At 36.6% G+C, this 22,684-nt stretch overlaps 2 protein-coding genes across 2 annotated transcripts; one reads left to right on the top strand and one right to left on the bottom strand.

The window, feature by feature from the left end:
- Positions 1–137: 137 nt before the first annotated feature.
- LOC147555604 (MLO-like protein 12) lies at positions 138–5,211 on the bottom strand. Its single transcript, XM_086663234.1, has 14 exons — positions 4,922–5,211; positions 4,763–4,817; positions 3,576–3,733; positions 3,350–3,466; positions 3,062–3,122; positions 2,867–2,955; positions 2,663–2,737; positions 2,143–2,231; positions 1,940–1,989; positions 1,818–1,858; positions 1,554–1,727; positions 955–990; positions 733–861; positions 138–636 (listed from the first exon to the last, which is right to left on the bottom strand). Exons 1-14 carry the CDS (start codon positions 5,030–5,032, stop codon positions 271–273), a joined length of 1,551 nt encoding a protein of 516 aa, XP_086519360.1. The 5' UTR covers positions 5,033–5,211; the 3' UTR covers positions 138–270.
- A 13,924-nt stretch (positions 5,212–19,135) lies between these two features.
- Positions 19,136–20,841, top strand: LOC147555603 (UDP-glycosyltransferase 79B9-like). Its single transcript, XM_086663235.1, has one exon. The coding sequence runs from the start codon at positions 19,227–19,229 to the stop codon at positions 20,655–20,657; it is 1,431 nt and encodes a 476-aa protein (XP_086519361.1). The 5' UTR covers positions 19,136–19,226; the 3' UTR covers positions 20,658–20,841.
- Positions 20,842–22,684: the final 1,843 nt, after the last annotated feature.

Below are 22,684 nucleotides of genomic sequence, written 5' to 3'. Positions count from 1 at the left end.
GTTTGTCTTGGAGCAAGTCATCCACGTTATTCAAATCTAGTTTTCGCTTTCCTAAAATTTTCTATTATCTATTTATCATTTTTTAGTAAAGGTTGGCGAGTTTCTCACGGCTTACCAAGCTTAAGCACAATTTTACGTGCATAAACAACATATAAAATAACTAATATAAATCAATGTTTACAATGTGATAAAAATCTTAGTCGGATAGATCAGATCCGACGTGGAAGGATGACTATACTTAGTAAGCTTTTCGAGCAATTTTCTCATGAATTATGACCACCCAAAAGAAACTTCCCCATTGTATATTCCTCTCTTCATTATTTCAGGTTGAACCTTAACCTTACTATCATCTTCTTCCATTATTTCAGATGTGGTTACTACCTCTGCTGGACTTTGACCTCTATCTTCACCCTCTCCTGGGCCTGGCGGTAATGAATAGTCGATCTCGAGCTTATCTACTACTTCATGCTCTGATAATGGAATATCAACTCTATGACGGGTAGGCGATGGCATCCTCGAAGATAAATTCGAGTTGGGTAATGAAGAAGCTACATTTCTTCTAGCAATTTTGTGCCAGTTATGGAGACCCTTTATAACCTGCTCTGTGAATACTGCTTTCTTCATCGATGATCCCATCTATATATATATATATATATATTGAGCGAGAGGTTACGATTTCTCTTGTCAAGTAATTGATTGAGCTTCTTAAGTATTAGTTTGATGATAATTTACCTGTGTGACCAAAGCGTATAATGGTAGGGTTACATAGCCACATAAGAATTGAACTAAAACACCCATTGAAATTCTTATAACTATGTCTTCTGTCTTTCTGTGGAAGCAAGATTTTCGTCCAAACTTGTACTGCCATGTTCAAATTAGTTCAAATAATAAGCATGTTTCATATGATCAAAATAATTTTATGTATATATATAATATGTTTGTTTGTATACATACCCATGTCCAAGCAAAGAATGCAAGTTGAAAGGCATTCTGCAAATGTAGAAGGTAAAAAGATGTGATGATACTAGTATAGTTTAATCCTTATCCTGACAAAGAAAACTACCTATGACATCGAAGAACAACATTCTAAACTTCTAACTCGAGGAAGAGAAGTATTAGGAAAAAAACCATAGTTTGTTATACAGTCTGCTCAACCCGAGTTTGTAGGGGCATGGGTGCCCCGAAGCCCCACATAGGTAGTGTTAGAGGCTTAACGCCTAATGCTCAAACGATGTCGTGTAATGCTAATACTCTCCCAGTATCAGGGTTGGTCTCACTCCACTCCTCCCCTCTGTGCAGAGTAAGGGTACGAAATCCTGACCCATCTCTGAGACACTAGTATTTTATACTATGTTAGAGTCTATTGGCCTTAACTCTCATTGAAAATCGATTTGCATGAAAAGAATATCCAAGAGTTGAGTTGCATAAAAATTCTAATGCGCAGGTCATGCAAGATGATTCTAATGGGTAATACCCGTAGACAACTCTTTTAAATGGGCCAGGTTTAGGTTCCAAAGTTTGCTAGTAAAATGAGAAGATCGATCAATACATACTTGGAATAAGATGCAATGGATGACATGGAGAAGCAATTGAGGTCTTCTAAACCAGAAAAGATCGTCGTTAGGCTTCACAAGAAAAGTTCCTCTAACAACGGTTGATTCATTACGGCTTTCTACGAACATCTTAGTTATTACAACTTGTAGTTTTGTTCCAACTATCAAGAGCATCTAAAATTAAGCACAAATTAACCATAAATAATATTCTTCGATATTAAGTAGTCGAGTTAATTAACAAAAGAAATTAGTGAGCTTAATTACCCCTAAAGGAATAAAAGGCATCCATAAATAGCTATTGAATCCTGCACGTTTAAGTGTAATTTTATAATCTTGCAGACTTCGTGGAAGTTAATTCTTATAGATATAATTAACAAGCGAATTACCGTATGCACTGAAAAATATTATTGATAAGGAGGATGTCCAAATCAAAATACTGCAAAGATAAAAAGAATGATATGAGCATGAGGGATATGCTTATGATTTGATTAATGAGTTCAAGATAATTAAATCATATTACTAAGGCAATTAAATAGAAAAAAAGTTAGTAATATGAGTTTTAGATGGATTAAGAACACATCAACATTACCTTATACCAACTACCACTTGAAAATCTTTATCAAGAGCTCTTCTAAGGAACTTTTGGAAATCAAAATGGTTGGCTCCTGCAAAGTGGGCCTAAAAGAAGATGAAATAGAAACAAATTGTATGTGTATCTCTCAAATGCTGAAACCCTAATGTACCTAAGTATAGGGGTGACACTATGATGTGACAGTTCCCCCTGGCTAGAGGAAGTCTACCAAGTTGACCTAATCCCTTTTTTTTTTTATTGAAAGGCCAAGTTGACCTAATATTTTTTTTTTTTTTTTGTTGAAAGGCCAAGTTGACCTAATCTACTCATTCAAGTTTAGTAAGTGCCAACACCTTTTTGTGAACACAAAGAATCGTCACGCAAAACTAAACTATATGACATGGGTGTCCAAAGTAAGGAATTGGTTGCAAAAGCAAAGTGGTGTCGCCTTTAAAACTTCCTTTACGATGAATATTTGGGATTAGGTGGTCACAGACACCAAATCTGGTCAAAGTACGAGCACATGCGCATAGCTTACCTTGATGAATCCATGGCGAAGAATGAAATAATCAGTTTTAGAGATAGACCCAGTGAACTGTCGAACGAAAGAAACCTGCACTAATAATAATGTGATTGAAATTAAAAACTAATTTAACTAAGGGTCCTTTAATCAAACGAAAACAATTTTAAAATGATTGTATTGTTACGAGGTTTGAAATCTTAAAGAAAAGAAAGTAATTACGGGCCAAAGAAGCAAAGGGTGGTCACTCCAAAACTTCAAATGTCGTTTGGCAAACGATGTCTGGTGAGCAAGTATGAATCGCCGAGGATCTAAAAAATCCATGTTTGGATAAACCATTTTACCTTTAGTTAGTGAATGAAAACATAAACATAAAATCCTCCACTCAAGAGATCAAACCCAAGAAAAAAAACTTACCATTAGAGACTTCATAATCTAGTGTTCTTGTCTCATCTTCCCAAGATTTCCACGTTTTCATCTACATACAATTTTACAATTCTATGGTGTTTAATATGATTATGGGTGGCTTTGCTTTCAAATATATATTCTCTGTATCAACGACATCACAAATATACCAAAAGATTGATGCGTTCGTATATAAGCCACATATATAGTTTTTGTTTTACTTCCTTGGGTTTGAATTTTTTGCTGAAAGAAGATCTAAATCAAAGAGAAGCGAAAGAAAGGAAAACATGTTTAAATTACCTTGGCCATTCCAAGAGCAAAGGTAAGAACACAAGAGATCACATGAAAAAGAGCCAATATGAATATTAGCATTTGAAGTTGGTCCACCCCTTCTTGTGACACTAGTGATATCTTCCCCTGAAATCAAGTATATCATCAATAATTTTATTAATTAAATTATGTATTGGTAGGTAACACTTGATTAACAAAATTTTGACTAACTTCACTATTAATTATAGTTGAATACCTTTTCATGACATGAAGGTTCTTCTACAATATTCCTAGGAATGATGGTATCTTGGCAAGGAAGAAAGTCATCTCCAAGACTTTTGGGAATACAAATCTTTGAGATGGGTCTTTGTCCAATAGTTAATAGCAAAGATATGAAGCCCAATAGCATCAACTCTACAATTAATAAGTACATAAATTTCAACCATAGTTAAATCAATGAATTATTCTTCAAGTTATGTCACTTTTTTCCCCTCATTGATGTGTATAAAATATATCATGGGTAGGTAGTAAGCTAGTAGCATTTAAGTGAATGGTACATTAAGTGAATGGTACATTAGGCGAATGGTACCTTACTCGAATGAACCTTACTCAAATGAACCCAAATCTAGTCCTAATCAAGTATTCAAACAAGTAACCTCTTAATAAAAAAAAAAAAAAAGTATTCAAACAAGTTATATATAACAAAGAGATATTCTAAAACTTGACTCAGAGTCATTTGATCATAACTGGCTTAAAAAGGAATTAAACCCCAACATGCACTACCTTAGTGGCTTAGTGTGTCATATGACATACCAAAAATGACGCCTAATATGAAACAACACATACATAAAAATCATTGTATTAAGACTATTTCTTTTAATACATAAATATGACGCCTTAGTGGCTTAGTGTGTCATATGACAATCGTACATCGAAGTCAAATTCTAAAACAAAACAAAAAAATTGTATTATGAAAGGCATACAAGATACAACTGATCGATTTCGATCAAGTGGTTTTGGTTATTTGAAAAATTATTTTTTTCAAAAACAATAAATACAAATAAATTGATGTCAATTGATTTTTTTTTTTGTATTAGACTCCAAGAGTCATTACATTTGGATGACATTAATACATCATGAATATATTATGCAATACATCATGAATTTGGATGAATACTAGAACCGCCATATTAAGATGTCAACTGAAACTTGTTGTATAGTTGTTATATTACAGATATATAAGTATTGTTTTTTGTTATATTAAGAACACGAGAATTTAAATTGTATAGATTACGTTTGTTTAGGGGATGGTGAAAATTCGAGTTTGAATTAATGTATAGCTTTAAGCAACTAACATTAAGTTATCCTAAACTCTTTGTACATAATTTGGTTGGATATATAAGTTGTCTATCAAAGATATTAGCTTAGGAGTTGAAATCTGACCTGATTGAACCTTGTAAACAGCTTGATTGAGAGACTTCCTCTTACTTCTGAAGAACTGATGATATCATTTGTTCATAAAAAATTTTAATTAATAATGTAACTAGAACACCATTAATCATGAATTTATACCTAATTATATATAATCACCAATTAAATCACCTTGGTCAATAGATGGAAAGAATGTTCAATGAGTAGAGAGATGGTAATTAGAACAAGAACAATAGTAGACACTGCCCATGTCGGTGTCTCCTCCAGAGATCTTGTCACCATCCCACCTGCCTCTCTCTCTCTCCACCAGCTTCTCTCTCTCTCTCCCTCTCTCTCTCTCTCTCTCTCTCTCTCCACCAGCTTCTCTCTCTCTCTCTCTCTCTATATATATATATATATATACTGTGCTATCTGTTGGTAAAAGAGGGGAGGAGAAATGGTGTAATAAATAAAGATCACTTTCATAATATTATTCATAAATTTGAAAAAGAAGTCCAATTGGAGGTTCCGGAACACTTTAAAAAGTCATAAAACGTAACCCAAATAAATATAGAGTTGTCATCTTCTAGACATCTAGAATTCTTAACAAGAATAAGTCTCTCATTTAATAATTAAGGACAACTACTTGAAAAAAAAAGTATATATATGCACCAATTAATTGACAGGACTTCCAAGGGTGATATATCTCGTCTAATACATCAATTAATCAACAAGCTTCTTTTTTAGTTGGATATTCATCACTTTGACTCTCCCACTATGGGGTTGATTAAACCTCTTTTCAGAAGAGATAACTATACTTCCGGGTCTTGTGGGATGAAGATGACTCTCTCAGCCAAAGACAAGCTAGGTTACGTCGATATAACGATTGCTAAACCAACTTCCCCACCAATTGACACACATGGAAACGATAACGACTTGGTAGCTAGTTGGTACTTAACCCCGTCAATGATATTTGATCTTCAGTTCTCCACGCTGACAATGCCGCCAATAAATGGTGTGACTTTCATGATCGTTGTTTTGAAATGAATGATCCATAGGTTTTTCAACTCAAGTGTGCCATTTTCTCTTTGAAATAAGCGGACTTCGACGTTTCTGATGCAGCGGAAAAACTGATAAAAGCCTTAGAACTCCGTTTAAAGACTATTGAACCGAAATTGATAACAAGAATACTAAAATACTGAATTTTATTGATTGAGTGAATGACTGAAACAACTTCTAAACCCTCATTATATAGACTTAGGGTTTACTAATCTTGGTCAAACTCCAATAGAAACTCCTAAAAAAATGAAATACTAGGATAGTAGTAATACTAAGGGAGATGCTAGAGTGCCCAGTTTTTAGCCCATTAAATTGCCCAGCTGATGTGGAATCACTAAAAGACAAGGGTTTTTCAAAGTTTGACTACGGTGGGGACCGCTTTTATTTCTAAATAAGGAAAGTTGGGCAATTTAATGGGCAAAATTGCTGGGCACTCTATCATTTCCCTAATACTAAATTGAAAACAATTACCAAAAATAGAAAAAAAAACTAGTAAAGTCCGTTTTGAGGCCCTAAACGACGGAATTTTCCCCTCAAAGTGGGCCCGTTGTGGCGAAGCGACAATGAATGACCGGAACGCTATTTCGCACCATCCCTCAAAATTTCGTCCAATTTCGACACCCGTAGCTTCGATTTTGGCCGTTTTAGTCTGTCACCCTTGTATTTGGCCGCTTCGATCTCATCCATGTATTTCTCGGCCAATTCCTCTACATCAGTTTCAACATATTTTACTCATCTAAAATCTCTTCAAGAAAAAGTGCAGTCCATGATGTCAACTGAACAGTGTATGTGTGGACATAGAAAGTCTTTAAGTGATTGTTCTAATCAAGAACGAGTCGCAGAGTTCCAAGAAGGTCTCCATGATAGGTTTTCGGCTATTCATAGTCAAATCCTCCTAATGAACCCTATTCAGTCAATACTTTGTATCCATTGTAAAGGTTTGAAGTCAAGATACCATAAAGTTAGGGTATGGATTGTATATATAACAGAGGGATACAATTACAATGTACACTTATACCCTTGAATGAAAAAGGAAATACAAATAAATACAACAGACTAACTAATACAATAACACCCCCCTCAAGCGTAACGTCGAGGAACTAGGCACAACTTGAACACACGTTCTTGATACTTTGATGAAGAAAGTCCCTTTGTAAAAATATCAACCAGCTGAGCATCTCCTGGTATAAATTAAACTCGAAGACGACCACTTTCCCAAACAAAATGAAAATCAATAGGAACATGCTTTGTGCGAGCGTGATGAATGGGATTCGCAGTAAGGTAAGTGGTGTTTATATTACAACAGTAGATTATTGGAGGTGTAGGAAGAGAAAAACCCAATTCAAGTAACAAATTTTTGATCCAAATCACTTCAGTTGTTACATAGGCCATAACCCGATATTCAGCGTCAGTGGAGGACCTGGAGACAGTGGTGCTGACTTTTCAAAGCCCAAGCAATCAAATTGGGGCCATGAAAGACACAAAAGCCGGATGTGGATCGTCTATCATCAGGCAAGCCAACCCAGTCGGCATCTAAAACCCAATGAGAGGCAGACTGGTGGTTCGCAGGAAACATAAGCCATTAGAGAGAGACCCTTTCAAGTAACGTAATATTCGTTTTGCAGCGATGAGATGGATAGTTGTTGGCTTGCTCATAAATTTTGATACTTGATTAACAACATAGGAGATATTAGGTCTAGTTAGGGTTAAGTATTGTAGAGCCCCAACTAGACTTTGAAAGATTTGAGGATCAGAGAGAGGATCCCTATCAGATTTCAACATTTTTGTACCAGTAATAACAGGAGTACTCACTGATTCGGAATGTAATAGACCAAATCGATGAAGTAAATCAAGAGAATACTTTTTCTGAGTGAGAATTAGTGAATCATAAGTACGATTAGCCTCCGTACCCAAGAAGTAACTTAAATCACCCAAGTCTCTCATGTCGAATTTGCTTTTAAGATTAGCAATTAGATCTTGTAAGAGAATATTAGATGGACTTGTAATGAGAATATCGTCCACATAAATCAACAAAATAACAATATGAACGGAGGATCTCTTGTAGAACATGGACGGATCATAAATGGATTGAAGAAAGGCCATATTCGGGATCAAAATACTAAACCGATGGTGCCAAGCTCTCGGCACAAGTTTAAGGCCATAAAGAGCCTTATTAAGCTTGCACACATAGTTAGGGTAAGAAGGATGTTGAAAACCCTTTGGTCGAGTCATATACACTGTTTCTTTAAGATCACCATTTAAAAAAACAATTTTAACATCAAGTTGTTTGATGTTCCAATTACTTGAGACTGCAAGAGAGAGAGAGAGAGAACACTTCGAAATGTTGCCGGATGAACCACTGGACTATACGTTTCATCATATATAGTCAACACCATGTTGCTGAGAGTACCCACGAGCCACTAAACGAGCTTTATAGCGCTGAACCGTACCATCAGATTTCTGTTTAACTTAAAAAACCCATTTGCAGTCCACAACATTTACATCAGGTGAAGGAGAGACCGTGTTCGATTCTTATGCAAAATATTTATTTATATTCCATAGCTTTTCTCCATTGTTCATATTTAGTTGCTTGAAGAAAAGTGGAAGGTTCTTCAAAAATCCGATCTGGATCAATAGTACAAGAGACTTAGAGAGTAAAACATTTGGTTTTCTGGTGCCATCACGAGTTCTCGTGAATCGTGATTGGGATGAGTGGAGGTTAATGGATTGGGTAATGGTCGTTGAGAAGAGACATTATGCTTTGGTTCTAGGGCAGAAGATGGAACATATGCAGAAGAAGAAAAAGGTTCAGAGGAAGGAGGTGTGGCAGTCATTGGTCCTCAGGAGGATAGGAGGTGACAGCTGTCAAGAAGAATAGGACAAACGTGGTCAGTGGGAGGAAGTGGCTGGTCGTTATAAACCCTAGTAGGTTTGGATATCGGGATGGCTGGGGTTTAGGAGGAGACAGTCACAACACGCGTTGGTAATTGGTCACATGTTGGGAGTGGAATGCCAGACGGATGAGAAGACCCAGGTGGTTGTTGAAGGGATGACGCGTAACCAAAACACGTAGAGGAGATCGAGTGAGATGGACGGTGGGGATTTATTGATGAAGGTAAATGAGGGACCATCAACTTTAAAGTTCGGTGGGCAGTAGTTTGAGTAGATTGGATCAAGAGAGGAAAGGGATTCTCATCAAACAATACATTTCTGGAAATGAAAATTTGTGAAGATTTCTCATCAGGACACTTCTAACCTTTGTGATTAGGGCTATAACCAAGAAAGATGCAAGGTTTGGTTTTGATATCTAATTTAGAAGATCGATATGGTATTAGAAGGGGAAAACAACGACATCCAAAGGATCGAAGTTCATTATAGTTTGGGTTTTGATTTAATAATTTCTCAAATAGAGACAAACCACTAAGAACAACACTTGGGAGTCGATTTATCGTATAGACAACAATCTAAAACGCCTCGGGCCATTACATAAGAGAAAGAAAAGCCTGATGAAGGAGGCACAAAGAAGTTTCCACTAGGAGTCTGATTTTCCACTCAACAACTCCGTTCTTCTCAGGAGTGTGAGGACAACTCAGACGATGGTAGGTACCATTTTTAGTAAGAAAAGCAGAGAAGTCACAGATGACATATTCACCACCACCATCAGACTAAAAAGTTTTAATTGGTGTACCAAATTATTTTTTCCACAAAAGATTTGAAATTTTAGAAATGTAAATTAACTTCTGATTTAGCTTTTAAGAAATGAGCAGTTGGAGAAAGAAAATGCAGAACTCAAGAAAGAAAATGCAAAACTGGCAGAAGCTGTTGAGGAGAGGGACGAGGCATTCAAAGGTTATTCTGATTTACTGGCAGAGGGAAATGTTCTAATGAAGCATTATGTTCGATCAGAGGATGGGATTTAGTGCGTGCAGATGATATAACTGCAAAGAAAGGAACAGTACAACAACAGGAGGATCAGGAGAAAAAAATGAAGGAAAATGAGTCGGAAGACAGTAAGGAAGAAAATGAAGAAGAAGGTGACGAGAGTGAGGAAGAAGAGGATGACAATAATGCAAGAAAAGATGAAAGAAAGGATACAAGCAAGGGTGCAAGCAAGGGTGCGAAAAAAAGACAAACTCTAATTTCAGATTAAGAATTTATTTTTGTTTTATCTAATAGGGTTATTTCCCTAATGGCCCCCTACTTTGTGACCAGCTTCCCGCCTGGCCCCCTACTTTACAAGAAATACCCATATGGCCCCCTTCCGTTATAACACTGTTACTCTCTCTCTTCCATTTCTTTTCTCTCTCCTCCAACATGTTTTCTCTCTCTGCCACCTTGTTAAAACCAGCCACATCATCGTCTTCACCGGCAGGGTCGCCGGCCAGCCAAATTTCCGGCCGGCGACCTTCAAACTTTTTTTTTTTCTCTCTCTCTTCTCTCTCTCTCTAAAAAAAAAAAATTTTTTTTTTTGAAAATCTCTCACCTCTCTCTCTCTAAACTCCGGCGAAGGAAAACTTCGCCGGAGTTGGGTCTGTTCATCACGAACAGACCAGATCGTGGTCTGTTCGTGATGAGCAGACCTCTGTTCATCACGAACAGACCACGATCTGGTCTGTTCGTGATGAACAGACCTGGGTCTGTTCATCACGGACAGACCCAGATCTGGGTCTGTTCATCACGAACAGACCCTGATCTGGTCTGTTCGTGATGAACAGACCTAACTCCGGCGAAGTTTTCCTTCGCCGGAGTTTAGAGAGAGAGAGGTGAGAGATTTTCAAAAAAAAAAAAATTTTTTTTTTTTAGAGAGAGAGAGAGAAGAGAGAAGAGAGAGAGAAAAAAAAAGTTTGAAGGTCGCTGGCCGGAAATTTGGCCGGCCGGCGACCCTGCCGGTGAAGACGATGATGTGGCTGGTTTTAACGAGGTGGCAGAGAGAGAAAACATGTTGGAGGAGAGAGAAAAGAAATGGAAGAGAGAGAGTAACGGTGTTATAACGGAAGGGGGCCATATGGGTATTTCTTGTAAAGTAGGGGGCCAGGCGGGAAGCTGGTCACAAAGTAGGGGGCCATTAGGGAAATAACCCTATCTAATATTGTTCTCTACATCTTAGTACTGTTTTAGTTTCAAATGTTTTTAGGATAATTCGAAAGTTTAGTAAACAATTGGCAAGTTTTAAGTATTAATTGACAAGTTTTTTAGGGTACTGAAATTATGTTAACCAGAATTTAGATCCTGTATGGTAAATTTTTTCATTCTGAGTATATTATTATATGTCTGGGAAATGACTTAGTGTTGTTTACACTGAAGTTATATTAGACAATAGCGATGAAAGTGAGGAAAGCGAGGCAAGGGACGAGGGAGCTGCTGAGCCTAACCAAGGCAAACTCTTATTTTACCTCACAATTCAATTCGTAACTTTACTAAATGGTCCTCAATTCGAGTCTAAACTTCTTCTTCTTTTATATCCATTTATAACAGAAGTAAGTAACGAGGATTCTGAGAAGGATGATGAAAAGGATGTTGAAATTAGTTTGACAAGTCAGGAGGGAGGTTGGGTTGCAGATACAATGCAAAAGGAAACGCCAAAAGAAATAGGTAACGTTGTCATATTAAGTTGTCCCCACCATTAAGTTTCTTCTGGTTTTAGAAATTTAATACTACACATCTAAATTTTTTACATATTATAATGAAAAGAGGATGGTGGATGATAAAGAGGATTATCCCAGTTTTAATCTCAACATAGAACTAGGGACGCAAATAATTGAGTGGACTCCACCAAAGAAGTCTGCCTTGCCGGTTGAAGAGTCTACACCCAGAGCCAATAAATTCGACTATATTGCAGAAATGGGAAGGGAATCAGTGGAACAAGTGTCTGCAGCCATGGACTACTTTGTGTCAGAAAGAATATCACCCCATGTAAGCCCTCCTAAAAGAGTATCATCCAAGAAAGGAAAAGGGTCTTCGCCGGTACCAACATCACTTGTGAAAAGGATTGAGCATAATCCAAGAGTCAGGAGACAAACGGAAAAAGGAGGTGCCAGTGAAGTCCTGGTGATTGATTTAGAGATGATAAAACTAAAGAAAGAAGCCCATGTCAAATGGAGTGACTGGAGAAAAAGAGGGTTATGGCCATAGGTGCAAGACACGGAAAAACCATCGATGGAAGAATTCATGAAACACTGATGGACAAGGTATTATCTATTCTTTCAAACTATTTTTGCATTCATAAATTATTTTACAGAGAGAAAAATTAGTGAGTGTCTGGTACACAACTAGGTTCCCGGTAGACAAGTACGAGGTTGGTAAACAAGACAGTTTCTGGTAAATTATTCTGTGGTTAATAAATTCTACTTTGTCTTGTACAGCCTGGATGTGTGGAACAAAGACCAGCAGCACTGCCTCAGAGCAAAAGATATAGACGAGCTCGTGATGAACAGAGGCTGTGACTCTCAAGCAAAAGATAAGAACTTGGACCGTGAAGTGCTTTTCCTATCATCGTTGTTGTTTGTAAGTTTCCTATCCATTACAATAATTCATTTTAAGAGGACTTTGGGAATTAACTAGTAAACTTAAATGACACAATGCAGACAATGATAAAACAGAAGCTCAGTGACCACACAACCAGAGTTAATTTAAATGATCGGATTAAACATAACTTCATAAAAAGTCATACGAGAATGTTGTGCGCGCTACTTAATACACCCTACACTGATGACTCTTTCGAGGTCCATCACTAGACTTTGTTGGTTTATGATTTTGAGGAGAATGAATGGACGCACTACAACTCATTAACTCGTGACATGGTCCTGGGTGACAGATGCAATTATAATGTCAAACAATTTGCAGAAAGGCTTGCAGCAACTTTGATAGAGATGAAGTGCGGTCGGAAAAGAAGTAAGAAAAAAAATCTCATTCATAAAAGATGTTTAATGCCCCCAACAAGGGGAAAGGTGAGCCCAGATTTTGGGGCATTACTTTACTATGTTACTCCTTACTTGAAACTAACTGTGTTTTAGTCTAAATTTAAAATCCAACAGTCCGATTGTGGAATCTACGTGATGCTAAAGTTGGAGGAAATTTTTCTCGAAAGCATCCAACAAAATTACCCGAGCAAGTGCTCCCACAAGGAAAACTATGCAGACGAAGCTAGGAGAAAGAGGGTAGAAGTAACATACAAAATTTTGGAGGAATCTAAGGACGGGTAGAGAAGGAGGATTGCTAAAGACTTTAAAAAATTTGATTATCTGGAATTTAGGTTTGGTGTTTTATATGTTTTCCTAAGAACAGATTATGGCGACATATTTATGGTTTATAACTTAGAACATTGACATAATTACTAGAAACAATTACAAAAAGTTCAGGACACAAATAGAAACCTGAACAACAATGATCCCAGATCGTTGATCATTGATTTTGTATAGTTAGGTTCTATTTCACTATGTTTTTTGAAATTGTAAGAATCGGGTATCATGCTAGCTGTTAGTTATCTAGTCAGAAGTGTGTTATCATGTCATGTCCATAATGGTGCAGCCAGTAACACGGATCAAATCTTCGTCCTCTTTTAGATATGACATAATTTCTTAGTACAAAAAATCTTGCATACACAAAACAATTCCTGGTACACAAGAAAAATTCCCAATACAAAATTGAGGTGTACACAAAAACGTTCCCGGTACACAGGAAAATTCCCTCTGCAAAAGTGTCGAGTTCATAAGTTTGAATGAGAAACAAATCACAAGTTGAGTGATTGAAATTATCTGGAAGACATAATTTGAAACTTCACTGGAAAACATCTATTACCTTGATAACCAAATCACACATACACAAAACACTTCCCGGTACACAAGAAAATTCCCAATACAAAATTGTCTAGTACACAAAAATGTTCCCGCTACACAAGAAAATTCGCTCTGCAAAGGTGTCGAGTACATAAGTTTGAATGAGAAACAAATCGCAAGTTTGTATTAAAAAAAAAAAGTTAGAAGACAGTTCGGCACGGGTTGGAAAACAAAATATAGAGACAGTACATTAAAAAATTTACTAGAAACAGTTCATTGTCAAGTACATTACCAGATTTATTAGAAACAAAATAAAAACCTGAACAAAAATGAAGCTTACACTTAATAACTAACTTATGTTCCACATGATTTACACAAAAACAGGACAACAGAAAGTTAACAAAAACACAAACTCTTTCAGAATGTGAAAAACTCCAACACTGTGGAAGCTATTCAAAATTGTAGAATGCCCGATCCACACTTTTCTCCTGCTAATATGAAGAACATGTACAATCACTAAATAAGTTGGTTGCACGAAACACTATTGTGATAATAGAGTTGTTTACATCTACCGCATATCCTCTGCCTTTTACGAAAGTTCCCGGAACTTTCAATCCTAACAGTTCGCGGTCTGCCGGGACGCTTCTTAGTTAAAGGAGGAAGTATCATGCTGGCTTTATCGAATGATTTGGGATCATCAAAAGTAGGGGCAGGGTTGATGGAATGGTTGTAAGTCTTACAATAGGCATCCGTCGTAACCGCAGGATCAAAAAATGTTGAGGAATCACCTCCATGCACTTTAATACACAAGATAGCATGCTCACATGGAATACCTTGCACTTGCCACTTACGACATGAGCAAGTCAGTTGACCAAGATCAACAGAGTGGCTGGGGTTCGAGATGACTTCATATTTGAATTCACCAGATTGAATACACTTCCAACTGCAAGCAACGTTAAATCTGGACTTCATTGTGTCATTGACCTTAGGGCATGGGAATGAGTTCCAAGAGGCATATTTAATTCTTCGATCGTTCATCATGTTTATTATTTTTACCCGCAACATATCGAGCATGACAGAAATGGTAAGAACTCTATCGTCCTTTATCCAAGAATTGAACGACTCAGATAGAGAAGAACAGATTAAACCATACCTATTACCCGGAAAATATACATCGGCCCAGTGTTCAGGATTGACGGAGTGCAAAAATGAATCCACACCATTTACGCCCATGACAACATGTTCTGAAGTGTACTTTTAAAAGTCCGATACAGTAAGTGTCTGAGCCGCTTTAAACATTAGCGACTGGAAATAGTCAGACTTCTTTGCGTCATTTTTAACACGTACATTCATATTGTTGCATAAATTCCAAACACAATATGAATGGTGGGCCTCTGGGAAAATGTTGAAAACTCCATTTATAATACCATGGTGCCAGTCCGACATAAATGTCAACGATGGCCTAATAGAAAAACTCCATTTATAATACATGCTCCAAGAGCAATAAATATTCTAACAAAACGACGGGATACTGGATCGACTTGAAGATCAATGTGACTATTCGGGTTCGAGCGAGATAGTGCATCCACATACCACTGGAGCTTCGCATATGAATCATTTTCTTCACCATATGCCAAAGAAATAGTAGCATTCTCGAGATTTATACGAATAGTAGTAGCTCAATTGTATACCATAATATTTTTTGAATGATGTTACAATATCTTTCGTACTTTTCGTAGGATTCTCTCGAATGGCATCAGCTATTAACTGGTTAATAGCTTCTGTTGACAACCTAGGTTTACGTGACAACATTACAAAATCATCACACGTGTGCAGAGGTTTGAAAGCTTTCAGAACAAACATGGACCGGGATTTCAAAGGAGCAACAACATGAATGGTCTAACCACAGGTAGGAGTTTTGCATACACAAATAGTCCGTGAAAGATCATTCTTTAGGAATTTATGATTGTACCCATGCTTTATGGAATAACCACTAAGAGCCTGTCGAAAAGCAGGGGTGCCCCTGGGGAATTTCTGTCCAATGAATGTAAACACTTTCGGCCAACTATCTGACCTTAGTGGTTCAGTCCTCACGAGGGCAGTAGATACATCACCATGAGTGGATGAAGATGGAGAGAAAAAATCTTTAGGAAAACTGCAACACGGAATAATGGTGAAGAAACGATTTTGAATACTATACTACGTGTCTGGTGCATAGTGGAAAACAACTAATGTATTCGCATTATATGTTAGGGGAACTAACTTGTTTAGAGTAAACAAGGTACTTGACCACAACTACGTGTCTAGTGCAAAGTGGAAAACAACTAATCTACTTGCATGATATGTTATGTAAACTAACTGATGTACAGTAAACAAGCCAATGTACGCACACGCATATATATGTTATCTTATGGGAACTGATTGGTGTACAGTAAACAATACAATGTACGCACAAGCATATATGTGTTATGTTATGAGAACTTACTAGTTTACAGGAAACTAGCAAATGTACGCACAAGCATATATATGTTATCTTATGGGAACTAACTGGTGTACAGTAAACTCGACAATGTACGCACATATATGTTATGAGAACATACTAGTTTACATGAAACTAGAAAATGTACGCACAATCATATATATGTTATGTTATGAGAACTAACTGGTTTACAGTGAACAAGACAATGTAAGCACATATATGTCATGGGAACTTACTAGTTTACAGGAAACTAGAAAATGTACGCACAAGTATAAATATGTAATCTTATGGGAACTAACTGGTGTACAGCAAACAAGACAATGTACGCACATATATGTTATGGGAACTTACGGGTTTACACTAAACAAGAAAATGTACTCCTACTCAATATAAATTACTATGTAATATGATGAGTACTAGAGTAGATTACCGATGTCTTTCCTGTTGAACACTTCCAGCGTGTGCTACAGTTACAGAAGTAGAGGTAGAACAGAAAAAATCGTGCTCGACCCTGAGTAGTTCAAGTAAATAAAACATTATAAAAATTCGAAGAGAATTACTAAATAAAGTAATAGAAACTTTGATTCACCAGAGAGGACGGGTTGATACAACGTTCGAAAACATTTCACTAAAACATGGAAAACAAAATAATAAAATAAGAATACGAAACCAGTTATCATCGGTGATCCAGTAATAACATAACAATATCAAATAACTTCCATACTTGAATGATACAATGTTTGACGGGGTGGGTATTTGTTCAACGCTATCCATTATGTAATGCCAACAAAAAAACCTGAAATGTAAGAAAGTTGGAATACACCACAATTTTCAAACGAGCAAACACAAAGTATGTACAAAGTTTTGTTAGTTTCAACAGTAAAAACAAACAAGTTTGGCAAGAACATGAGATGCAAAATCAGTTGGACAATAACGGTAAACTGTGATGAGTTGGTTAGTTTGGTTCATCGTTAATAGCATTAATGTTTAGGAAACAAAATCAGAAACATTCAGGTGAAATATTTAGGATAACATTGAAGACAAAGGAAGATAATGGGTTAGAATAACATTGAAGAAAAAGGAATATAAATCAGAAACATTTCACCTGAACGCAAGAAAACAAAGTCAGAGGAAGATAATGTTTGAAAATTTACTTCCTTGTGATGTATAAATAAGAAGGAAGATGGAAGCTTTCCAAATTATGGGCGGGATGCAAAATTTTCGGCAAAAAATTCTCCAAAATTTCAAAATTTGAAAGATAAGTTGTCTTGATCTGATTTTAGATAGAGAAACAAGCCGAGAAGAGAGAGATTTAAAAGAGATTTCCCGAGACTTGGAGATATTTAGAGAGATGGAATCAGAAATTAACGTCCAATCTCTGCCGGGAATTAAATGTTCCCTCTCCATCACGCTGACACTTCAGGAAACAAGACAGTTTCCAACGGAAGGAAAAGAGGAAGAAATATATTGAAAACCAAAAAAGTGCGGGATACCCCTGACGAAAAGAATTAAATCGCATTTTTGACCGAGTTTGGACAGCAAGCGAGTTTCACCCCAAAATTTTAGACAAACGATCATTTTTTGAAAAAAAAAAAAAAACATGGCCAACAATCCCACCAAAATAGTGGGATGATAGTCCGTGTTCACGGCACTCTGTACCTTTATTTTCACACATAATTAGGTCAGTTGTTAGTTGGTGGTATCAAATGCTAGGTGCAGGGCTTTGAACAAAAAGAAAATGCTAGGTGCAGGGACTAACTATAGCTATTTTTTTTTGTTGACAAGGACTAACTGCAGTTTTGTCCGTTGAGTGGTTAATCACATTTTTTCATCTTTACTCAAATATTGATTTGACGGTTCACATAGTGCCACGTGGATTTCAAAAGATTGAAGGACTTGAATACTTGACCATTGGGTGTTCCCAAGTGGGTCTTCATGTGTTTCTGGTTGTTGAGTACAGTTGTGTTTCTGGTTGTTGAGTACAGTTGTGTTCATTAATAATACACAAGTGATAGGGCGCTTTGCTCATTACAAAAAAAAAAAAAAAAAAAAAAAAAAAAAAAAAGGATATTTTGTAAAAGGGGCAAAGTAATGTTCCAAGTGATGAGTTTGGAGCACAAATTTGATTTTTTTTTAGTTTAGAGCATTGACTAACTTTGACTTATTTTTCTATCCAAAGATAACAAAAACTAACTTTTTAACTTAACTTTCCATCCAAAGTTAACGGAGACTAACGGATGTTATTGTCAATTTTTCATTACTGTTAGTTCTAGCATCGACGACTCACGTTATTTTACATCAAATGGTTAACTCATAGTTTACGACCAAAACTTTTTCTTCTGTAGAAGAAGTCCACTTTTAAACCAATGCAAACTCCAATGAAAAATTATGAAAAATTGACAATAACATCCGTTAGTCTCCGTTAACTTTGGATGGAAAGTTAAGTTAAAAAGTTAGTTTTTGTTATCTTTAGATGGAAAATTAAGTCAAAGTTAGTCAATGCTTCAAACTCAAAAAAAATCAAATATGTGCTCCAAACTCATCACTTGGAACATTACTTTGCCCCTTTTGCAAAATATCCCAAAAAAAAGTGATAGGGCGCTTCATGGCCATACTCCATGGTGTGGTACTCCTAGAAAGAGAGATATTTTGGTCTTTTACATTATTAAAAGACAAAAATACCCTTTATCTATTAGCCAACTTAATTATGGAGTATGTCAGGGAGTATGTTTAGAGACTCTCTGAATCATTTTTGTTAATAATATCATGTCTTTTCACCCATCTCTTCGTAACTTCATTTCACAAAAATTATAAATTAGCCGAAAATCAACGACAAATGAGAACCAAGTCGGTCATGGACGTCCAAGATTTCTAGCCATCTTAGAAAGTTACAGTGAAAATCATGTCGTCTAAAATGATTCGAAGTACATCAGCGAGAGTACACCAAAATGACCTTGTCCTGTGAGGGGGAGTACACCAGGGAGTCTGTTCCAGGGAGTCCCCAAATCATTTTTTTGTGTTGATTTTGATGACTTTCCACTAGTGCATCATTATTGTATATTAGCTTTATCCTCTTTCCATAGGGTTAAAGAGAAAAACAAGGTAGAATTTTTTTTTTCATTATATATAGTGAGATAGGATATACTCACTTTTCATTCTACTTTAAACAAAAAAAAAAAAGACAATGAGTAGCAAAAAAGGATCCACATTTCATGTTGCCATGCTCCCATGGTTTGCAATGGGTCACCTTACTCCTTTTCTTCATCTTTCTAACAAATTTGCAGAGAAAGGTCACAAAGTTTCCTTCTTTTCTCCAACAAAAACTATCTCTAAATTAGAACACCTTAATCTTCATCCTAATCTCATCACCTTCTACCCTATTACAGTACCTCATGTCGAAGGCCTTCCACAAGGCGCAGAAACCATGTCCGACGTTCACATTTCCATCTCTCATCTTCTTACATTCGCATTTTATCTCTCTAAAGATTACGTACAACCTGTTCTTCTAGATCTCAAGCCAGATTTCATATTCTACGATTTCGCTGGTTGGGTCCCTTCTTTCGCCCGTCCCCACGGTATCAAATCTATTCACCACACTGTTGTTAGTGCAGCTTCTGTTGCTTATCTTTTAGTCCCTTCACGAAAACTTGATTCGGGAAGTCTTTCTGTTATTTCTACTTATGATGATCAACAAAAGAATATAGAGACTAAATTGATGGGACCTCCTCCTGGTTTTCCACTTACATCACCCTTAATGCTTCATGTCCATGAAGTTCGGACAATTTCGTCTTTTGTTGCTCGAAAGGACGAACTTATAGGTCTTTCTTTTTATGAACAACTTACTAATTCTTTGAAAGAATGCGATATTATTTCTTTGAGAACATGTAGAGAGATCGAAGGTATTTACTGTGACTACATTGAAACTCAATATGGAAAGCCCGTCCTCTTAACAGGCCCGGCATTACCCAAAATTGCCACACAACCTTTCGAGAAAAAATGGGAATGTTGGTTAGATGTATTCAAAGAAAAATCAGTTATATATTGTGCATTTGGAAGTGAATGGCTTCTAAGAAAAGACCAATTCCAAGAACTGGTTCTTGGTTTTGAGCTTACGGGTATGCCATTTTTCGTTGCTTTAAAACCACCAATGGGTTGTAAGACGGTTGAGGAGGCGTTACCGGATGGGTTCAAGGAAAGGGTTAGAGACAGAGGGGTGGTTTATGGAGGTTGGGTTCAACAACCACAGATATTAGCCCACCCATCTGTTGGGTGTTTTGTGAGCCATTGTGGGTTTGGGTCAATGTGGGAAGCTTTAATGAGTGATTGTCAAATAGTTTTGATGCCTCATTTAGGAGATCAATTTTTGAATACAAGAATACTGGCAGGGGATTTAAAGGTTGCTGTGGAGGTAGAAAGGAGAGAAGAAGATGGGTGGTTTACTAGGGAAAATGTGTGTAATGTGGTGAAGGTAGTGATGGATGAAGACAGCCAAGTTGGGCCTCAAGTTAAGGCTAACCATTCAAAGTTGAGAGAGATATTGTCAACTGAAGGTTTTGAGTCTTCTTATACTGATGTTGCCATAAACAAATTGCATGAGATGGTGAATCTCTCCTAGTTCATATATTCTAGTTTGATTTATTTTCATCTTTCCCTTTTATTATCAGAAATAATATAGGATGTTGCCGTACATGTTCATGATTGATTTCAGTCTATGTTTGGCTTTGATTTTCAGCCCTTTTATTTTTTTTCTTGTTTTTGTTGTCTCGTAATAAATGGATTGTATTCGGAAGTTTTGGTTAGTTTCATGTTACAAGTTTATCTAAGGGCTAAGGCTGTCTTTTTTCTTTTTATTTTGGGTTATTTCGCAAATAACCCCCAACTTTATGACCAACTTCCTGTCTGGCCCCTACTTTATCAAAAATACCCAGATGGTCCCCTTTTTCCATTACCGTTATAACTCTGTTGACTAGTCATCACCTCACTTTCCTCCATCTGATCACCTCTTTCTGCCACCTCATCTTCTCGCCACCTCATCTTCTCGCCACCTCATCGTCTTCACTGGCAAGGTCGTCGGTCGACTGACCAATTTTTCGTCCGACCTACCAATTTTTCGGTCGGCGACCTTCAAACATTAAAAAAAAAAACTCTCCTCTCTCTTCTTGCTCCTGTTTTCTCTCTCTTCTTTCTCCTGTTTTCTCTCTCTTCTCACTCTTTCTCCCTCTAAAACAAAAATCCAAACATTAATTCCATAAGTATAAACCCTAAACCTAACTTCTTCTTTTTTTAAGTAAAAACTCTAAAACCTAGAATGAAAAACTTGGCTTCAAACAAAGAAATAATAGAAGAATCACTTGATCCTATCGTGTTAACAAAGTATTAAAAAAATAGAGAGGGTTCTGATCGACTTCAAACAATCTTAGAAGAAATTTCTGATTTTGATGTCTGAAGGTCGAGCTTCGAGTCGGTCAGCACAACCGTATGGTCGGATTATGCAATCTCTGAAACGTCGTCATATGCCGTCTTCATCGGATTATGTAATCTTTCATTGATCTTCAATGACTTGATTAATGGGTTCTCCAGGATATGTAGATCCATTATATTTAAGAACAAGAATTGCTTCAAAGAAGAATGATGTTTACAGTTTTGGAGTAATAATTTTGGGGATGATTACAGGACTCGAGGCATTTAGCTAGGAAAAAGAAGAGATTTTGACTTGTGTAGCAGAGCCAATAATTAAGGATGCAATTAGAGTGGCAGAAATGGTGGATCCTATAGTACTGAAAAAGGCAGGGGATTTGGGTATTATTGAAGAAGCTAAAATCACGGCTTCAATATTAGCTAAATGTTTAAGAACACAGTCTAGCTTGATGCCTTCAATGTCTGAGATTATCAGAACCATTAGAAAAATTCAATCTTGAACTAATTGGTAGAAATCAAACCCAAACTAGGAACATTGAAGAACCTACAAAATAAAAGTATATAGTGAAAAGAAAGCTCACAGCAAAAGATTTAACAACAATAACCTCAACTTCATGATCATCAACACATTTCAAGGATCTTCCTGGTGTTATCAAGCAGGTTGACCCCACCTCTCTCGCTCCTCTTCTGGGTTTCGGTCGTGGTGTTGGTGCCGTCGGTGGACAAGGACGAAGATAAAGATGCGGTTTCTATTGGATCAATTTCCTTTTTGTTATGTTACTACTATTAATCTTAATTGGATCTTGAGATATTTTAGTTTTATTTAGATAAACCTTGAAGTTTACTTTAGTTGTTCAATGGAAATTTTGCTGGTTATAATTTTATTAAACTGTTCTTACCCAATTCTTGTTTCTCTTTCAAACCAATTTGGGGGGTTTTCGATTTATTTGGAGAGAGAGAAATTAAAGATGGCAAGTAATGTGTTGTTATACCCACTTATTGGGTTTGCTTCTTGTTTTGTTCTTCTTTATATAACAACGGATGATTTTAGATCAACTTATAAAGAAGCAGAGATGAGTTCTTCATTCTAAGTTTAGATTTTACTTCAAAAAAAAGAATTAAGTTTAGGGTTTATACTTATGGAATTAATGTTTGGGTTTTTGTTTTAGAGAGAGAAAGAGTGAGAAGAGAGAAAATAGGAGAGAGAAAAAAAAAATTTAAGGT

Source organism: Eschscholzia californica, unplaced genomic scaffold (assembly GCF_041429995.1).
Source record: "Eschscholzia californica isolate CP2 unplaced genomic scaffold, dmEscCali1.0.p SCAF_2, whole genome shotgun sequence".
Taxonomy (NCBI): domain Eukaryota; kingdom Viridiplantae; phylum Streptophyta; class Magnoliopsida; order Ranunculales; family Papaveraceae; genus Eschscholzia; species Eschscholzia californica.
This window is presented reverse-complemented; position numbering and strand designations above follow the sequence as displayed.